The 7,302-nt window shown below is 48.6% G+C and overlaps 2 protein-coding genes across 2 annotated transcripts in view; both read left to right on the top strand.

Moving 5' to 3' along the window:
• Positions 1–429: 429 nt before the first annotated feature.
• MAA_08693 (Heat-labile enterotoxin, A chain) lies at positions 430–2,990 on the top strand (the record flags this gene model as incomplete). Its single annotated transcript, XM_007826691.2, has 7 exons — positions 430–1,372; positions 1,447–1,515; positions 1,583–1,666; positions 1,727–1,805; positions 1,868–2,310; positions 2,374–2,802; positions 2,860–2,990. The coding sequence occupies 7 exons, from the start codon at positions 430–432 to the stop codon at positions 2,988–2,990; spliced, it is 2,178 nt and encodes a 725-aa protein (XP_007824882.2).
• A 3,737-nt stretch (positions 2,991–6,727) lies between these two features.
• The window catches only part of MAA_08694 (uncharacterized protein), a gene marked incomplete at both ends in the record, with an annotated part of 2,137 nt that continues 1,562 nt past the window's right edge, over positions 6,728–7,302 (top strand). Inside the window, one exon of the mRNA XM_007826692.2 lies at positions 6,728–7,234. Within this exon, the coding sequence (XP_007824883.2) occupies positions 6,728–7,234 (507 nt within the window). The remainder of the gene's footprint in view (positions 7,235–7,302) is intronic.

A 7,302-nucleotide genomic window follows, 5' to 3' on the forward strand; every position in this document is an offset into this window, starting at 1 on the left:
CTTGGCACATCGACCCAGGAATCGAAGAGCAATAATAGCGACGCGTACTGTACATAGCTACAAAACTTATACCCATGGACGATAGCCAGGATTCCCTATCCATGCGTTATGCGCATTGTTCAGACCAATTTTACTTTCATGTACAGCTTCCGAGGTGTCCGAGGTGGGCTTTTGGCATTGTATCATGAAATGGCAAGATAGAGCCAAGAAAGTGCTGCATTGGCAGCCTAGTTTCCCTACAGAGATACTTCAGTAGAATTATATAAACCACCATTGCCAACATCTATCGCCGCAATGCATCAGACTTGCATACTGTATCAATTTGCCTTACTTGGTGTCTATCCAGAAGACTCCCGTCTTACTTGAGCAGTCTTTACGTTCATTATCTATCCAACACTCTCACTGCCCAGAAAGGTAGTCTCGCCAAAGATGCCGTGGCTGCCTTGGTCCCCCCTCGGATGCGTGGCGGCATTCTTCGCCGTCCTAGACGTATGCCAGGCGCACAATCCAAAGGACAACCCCGAGTACTACGTTTTCCGTGGAGATGGCAGAGATCCAGACGAAATCCGGGAGGCAGGGGGATTTGTCCCTGACCCGGATGCGGCGATATACACCAACCCTACTACGTTCAGCCTCGACAATCATGTTAATGGAAGAACGGGTTCGTCAGCTTACGTGTCGACATCAGCAGAGTTTGGACAGGCGGCAAGAAATTTTGCCGGGCCGGGAAACTACGTTTACCGAATCCACGTCACCCCCAACATGATCGACGTAAATGCGGCTCTTACTCGTGGCCATCCATACCCAAGACAGGAGGAGGCTAGCGCCTTGGGTGGCATTCCATGGACTGCAGTCGAGGGCTGGCTCCGACTTGAGGAGGACCGTGAATTTCCAGACGACTACGACTTTTTGAACGATGACTCCGCGGCCAGGCTTACAGGCAGATACGTGGCCGAGTTTGCCGATCAGTTTGAGCCTAACCGGGCATATGACGACCGCGGACTCGGAGGGCCTGCTAGGCTAACTGGATCCGATCCCCAAGTCGCTTTGTTGGCAGCTCAGCCCCCAGATGAAGCGCGACTAATAAATGCGGCGACTACCTTTATGAACAATCATGCCTTGGCTATCGGGTGGACGGAGGGCCAGGCGTTCCCCTATGCTCCCCCAACGCCACCACTGAGCACTGAACCGGTAGCTTTACCGGAGGCTGACGTTGCGAGTATTCCAGAGGCTGAAAGGGAGGACTTGGCAGAGGGCCGATTCGATAACCTCCAATGCCCGGCACTCGCTCTCACATTAGGAGTCACACTTCTCCAACCCAAGGGGCCCAACTCGAAGAGATACGTGCTGAAATCTCGAGATGACAAGAAGGGTATTTGCCCTTTATTTCCTACAAAGTCTAATTCATTGCCATTGATTGCTAACATTCCGCCCTCGGCATATCAGAACAATGTGAACAGCTCCGAGATATTGTTAGTCGGCTAACGTCCAGGAAAAAGCAAACAAGGCCAGCAGGTAAGTGAAACACGACCGAATAGAAAAGAATTTCTAGACACAAGAACATGTTGCCTAACTGCCACAGGCAAGAAAACTACTGTTGATCTTTGCGGAAATGGTCCACTCAACCCTCCTTGTACTACGGTCGAAGCCTTTGACGACAAGTGCGGTAGGTTTCGCCTTGATTTATACCGTCCTAATTTCCATCAACTAACACGCTGGATTTAAGTTGCCATACCGCAAGGCTACCAGAACACACTATCTGGCGTAAAGGCACATGAGGCTACTAGCATCTGCCGCTTTTATCTGTAAGCCCTCGTTGCTACTGGCTTGGCTACACGGAGACTGACATGATTCAAAAACATTTCAGAGAGCCCGACTGCAAGGGCAGGTACTTTGAAGCTGATGGCCAAGTTGTCGACCTCTCCACGGCGCGTCCCGAGTTCAATGACAAGGTCACTTCCCTTGTCTGCGAGACGCCGAAACCACACCCGGCACTCAAGCGCTGGCAATGGACGTCAAGGAGCCATTACAGATACTGCACTCGTTTGGACAAGGTGTCTCTTGACTTTCAGCTGGCCAACAATGCTGGATCCGGGACGTACGACAAGATCAAGCTGGCTATTGATGACGCCGGACAAAAGGTGCACGTCATCACAGAAGGTCCCTCGGCTGATTACAAGGTCTCGCAGGACTTTAATCTGAGGGACATGTTTGGCATGGATACCGTCGCTCTGAGCCAAATTAAACGAATCCGCCTTCTGGATGAGCTGACGGACAGGACGTTTGGAGGAGACGCGTGGGATCTCCTTGGTAAAAAATAATCACCCCCACGCTGTCTTGGTGTTTTCAAACTGAAAGCTAATTCAACTCTAGGACTCAAGCTCAGGGCACGGTGCGCCGGCTCGGGAATCAACATTGCAATGGAGAAATTCTCCAACCTTAACAAGGAATTGCAGGCCCATCCTACTGAGCCAGGACGGTTCCAGTACAACAGGGACTGGGAGGTCTGGGCCGACGATGTCAAGCCCCAAGACTGGGTTGCCAAGCCCCTATGCAGCCACTTTCAACGCATGAGCGTCAATCTGCACGTCGCTGATGCAAACTGGGCTGGAACGAACAATGACCTGTACGCCAAGGTGGGCGAGGGGAGCTTTTTGATCGCTCGCCATCCTTCTCGCAGGGAAGTTTTCACCACCGACATCGAGATCGACAAGGCCTACAAGACGAAGCACGTTCCCGTCACTAATGTTGCCTCTGTTGGGATTGAGAGCAAGGGTGGCCATGACGCGGCGTTGCCTGAAAGTAAGAAAGAAACCATAGCCTTGTCTAAACGAGAAGCAACTGACACATTTCTTTTAGTGGTGACGGTGTACGGAGTCTGCTCTACCACGTCTACATTACTCTCTGTTAAGCAGGAAATCACCGACTGGCTCTATGACGGTCAGACTATGACTATTAAGCTACCTCCTGAGAACTGGGTCAAGGCTTAGGGGTATTTGAGACCGGGGGGCGTCCCTGCTGTGAGGCCGTCATAATCTGATCAGACGTAAGTCTGTTGAAGAATATGGGGTTACTCTAACGGATGGTCCTCTGCTCGCCAAAGTACAAAGGATGTATGTAGTGTTAGATACAAGGATCAAGCCAGGATATACTTGTACTACGCGAAACGCCTTCTGATGGTCGCCTTGTTGCTGTTAGATAACCTTTAAGAAGACTGATTTATTAGAGCGTTTAAATATATTCTTACTTTTGATTTCTACTCCTTATACCTTTTTATTATAATCTGACAGCTTTTATAGTATAAGTAGTAATAAAAAGAAGTTACTAACCAGAAGAATATTAAGACTACTAAAAAACCTCTTATTCCTAGTTAAGAATACCTTATATAAATAATAATTAATTTAAGAAAGCTATTATAATCCTAATATACTCTTTTTACTAATAATTAGGTACTTGGTATTTTTTAGCATTTTTAGAGCTAGGTTATATTAATAGGTAATAAAAGCTTCAAATACTCACTAATTAGGAGGTATAATAAGGAGTATAAAGTAGTGCTTAATATTTAATTCCCTATAATACTTATTAGTATAGTATACTAAATAAGTATTCCTCTCCTACTAACTATAGCTTAGAGGTATATAAAGGGCAAATTGATAAGGTATAGCTTCCTAGGCTACTTTTACTATTCTTGTTAATTGTCCTATTCATGAGCCAAAGGGGCTTTTTCGCACGAGATACAAGATATCCTTTTTATTTCCTTTATTCTGAGTGAGCTTTTTGTTCTTTCAGGCATTTGGCACCATGAGAGAGGTGTGGGCCCTGCCACAATCGGTTATTTTCCCAGTTCGGGCGTCCATGCTATGTCGTCCTGCGACTGTTGATGCTGGTTTGGAACTTGACCGACTTGTGAGACATGGCTGTCTCGGCAGGTGCTGAAATGTCATGCCAAGGCGGAAATAATTAGTTGCACGGCAATGTGACGTCGTCCCCTTGCGCTCTCCTTATCAAATAAAAGTACGGGCATAAACGGGGGAGCTGAAACCACTGGGAGAGCCAAGCTCTTTCCTCTCGTGGTTGATTTGTGTCGCGGTTCTTGTTTTCAGCAAGGCGCAATTGAGGCATAGTAATCATCGGTAGCTCACATTCAAAATGAGCTCCTCTCTCCAAGACGTGAGAGGAAAGTCAAGATAAGTCAACCAGGATAATCCAATGTTACACGGAGGTCACGTTATAATAAAGGCCCGGGCCGACCCTCGAACCCGACGATAGTTACACAAGGGCTCGAGACCTGGCTGAGGCCTCAGGGGTCTGGGCTCGCCTCACCGCAGCTTGATATAAAGAAGGGTTATTTGCCCTTTAAGAAATATGAAATCATAGATCCTTGATATCAAAGCGAATATTAGCTAAATACGAATTCGTTCCAAGGCCTTATAACCAAGCCCTTGTCACACGCGAGGTTGGGAACTTCAGCAGGCAGACAGCGTTTGTTACACGGAAAGGGCCCAACAGATTGTGAAGCCCAACAAAGGGACTTCACTGATACGGGACTTATTGGTTACACGACTTGAACACCTGCCCGGGCAAGAGCCCTAGGCCCGGGCGTTCCTTTCATGTATATATAGTTGTCACCTCTCCCTTGCTTCCTCTTAGCAACTCAGGACCTTTGACATCCTACGAGATTATTATTGAATTGAACCCTTACGTTCCAAGCCCTCTAATCGAGCCCTTCTCACAGCGTTGCTATTTGTGTGGGCTCAAACGCCTATATTTCATACCCGTGAAACTCACGGAAGATGGCAAACGAAGCCCTATACACGTACATATATGTAATTGGTCGTTGGTGGACAGCGCTTAGCACCTCTGTTTCACAAAGAATGCGGCGTCATCACGCTACGACCAAGGTCACGTCAAGAGCGCCCGTCAACGCACCGATCAGCAAGCCCCGCTGCACTGATAAACGGCGAGCAGAGTATCTGGTATGTCTTATTTCAGCGAGTGTCAGCACACCGGGCTGGCTGAAGCAATGGTGGTGTGGAGCGGTTTCTGCATGTCTGGTGCAGTCAGACGAAGAATATCCAAGCACCACCCAGGTCTGGCCGAAACATACAGGGTGACCGTCGAAATGGCTGCCTACTACTGAATACACACAGCTGTAGTTTTCGCCCTACAAGTTGTTCGCTAGCTGCAAGGTAACCGTGACATCCAAAGCCACCACCAATTGGACCAGCTGAATGCCCAACCTCTTTCCGAACTTCCCCTTGAAGGTCTCTCTGCCACCCGATTTTAAAGGTGTATGCATGTAGCGACCGGAGGTTCCGAAGAGGTGGACCGGGTGAGGATTATATTGGTATGAATACTGGGATATTTGATCTAAGCCATGCCAGAAGCACCATCCAGCGCAACATAGTAGCAGCGCCTCAATATTTAGTTGCTTACTATGTTCACTATAGTCTCAGAACACACTAGCCTAAAGAACGCGACCTAGCACTACTCTTCTAAACGAGCTGGGGTCCAAAGTCGAATGATTGGAACACCACTTCGTTCAAAGGGGCGCACAACGGGACCTGTGGCGGGCGTTGTACTTCACCGGATAGATAGCCATTGACAGCACGCTTGAGATGATTGGTTCCCTCCAGCGCCGTTGGGACAGGGTTTGGACTCAGGTTGGACGGCAGAACTGTCGAACGACAGGCGCGGGTGTCACGCACAATGCCGATGGTCTAGGTAGCACACGTCATATGTAGGAAATGGGTAATCCATCCAATAATATTCCGTAATTTAGGTACGATGATAGAAACAGGATAGGCCTCATGTCAAATCTTGCATGTTCCGCAGCTGTCTTAGAATACCGTTGCGGCATGTGACACAGCCTCCAAAACTTCCCTATTCGACATCGTGCGTGACAGTGTGTGCCACTACAGACTTTGTTAATATATCTAGACTGTCATGTAACCACCTCAAGATTGCTTGACATGTCTGAGCAATGGGTACAACGAAAGGGTACGCGATGCGCAGGACTAGCCACCGTCGTACTCCGGAGTCGAAAGAAACGTCAAACAGCAAGTTGCGAGCTATTTTCTCACACGCTTAGTCTTTATTTCCGGCTAGACGATGGAGACAAAAGGGGGTGACTATGCTGGTAGGCGTTTTCTCTTGCGTGTTGAATACTCAAAGAAATGTGAAAAGCCTAACCATGTCATATGTGAGCAGTCTGTGACCTATGCCGTGCCAAGAAGATACGGTGCGGGAGAGAAAAACCTTCTTGCGCAAATTGCTCCCGACTCGGCCAGGTTTGCGAGTGGTCTGGCCAGGGCAAAAAGTGCAACCAAACCGCTCTTCTGTAAGTGGCGCCTGCTCGTCTCTTTCCTCCAGCTCTCATCTCACAATTTGTAGGAGACAAACAATCTTGGGACTCAGTTGTCGCATTCAGACGTTAGAGGTAATCCCAGCACTGGATGGGGACGCCTCTCAGGTCTCTTTTGCTAATACTTGTTTCAAGTCTTCTATGCTGGACAATCAGAAAACACCAAAGGGGCTTTGCAGTGTGGCATTACCTGCTTCGTTTGGCAGTGATGCGAGACAATCGAGCCGTACAAGGCCTTCTGGCTTGCAATCGCCAGACGTGGTAGTCAATCATGGATTCACCAAACCTCAGGGGACATTTCTTACAATACCCAGTCAAGGATTGGGTGAAAAGTTATTCGGTCCCACGTCATTGGAGTCTCTAATGCTCACCTTCAAGGACACGCTCGCGGATGGTCTTGATCCTGAGACGCCGGCATTGAAGGAATGCAGTGATTTGGCCCTGTGCGATGTTAGTCTTCCCATGAACCAGCGAGAAGATCTTCCTACCGATGAGTCGTTGCCCACGGCACCTCCGTCAGCAATATTGAACGCCATGATTGAGCCGTATTTTGCTACGGTCAATCCTCACTTTCCCATTTGGACAAAACAACAGATTGAGGAAATGGCAGCCAGCTTGGAACAATCTACATCCCCCGAACGTGACGCGGCAACCATGATTTGCTGTAACAACCTGATTCTCATGACGCTGACTGCGAATTCGCTACGCTCTCGATGGGGAAAACCCTTGCAAACTAAGCATAGACGCAGGCATTTGTCCATCGACTCCGACATCACCGCAGGTTTCCTCATGAACGCGAAGCGAGCCATCAAACACGTTGAGCTACTGCTCTCGCCTTGCCTTGTCAACGTCCAGGCGCTTTTGTCCTTGGTAAGTTGGAGTCAGTCCGTGCAAACGCCGACCGCATCACTAATAGGGACAGGGTGGCGATCAACTCA

Source organism: Metarhizium robertsii (genome assembly GCF_000187425.2).
Source record: "Metarhizium robertsii ARSEF 23 chromosome Unknown MAA_Scf_4, whole genome shotgun sequence".
Taxonomy (NCBI): Eukaryota; Fungi; Ascomycota; class Sordariomycetes; order Hypocreales; family Clavicipitaceae; genus Metarhizium; species Metarhizium robertsii.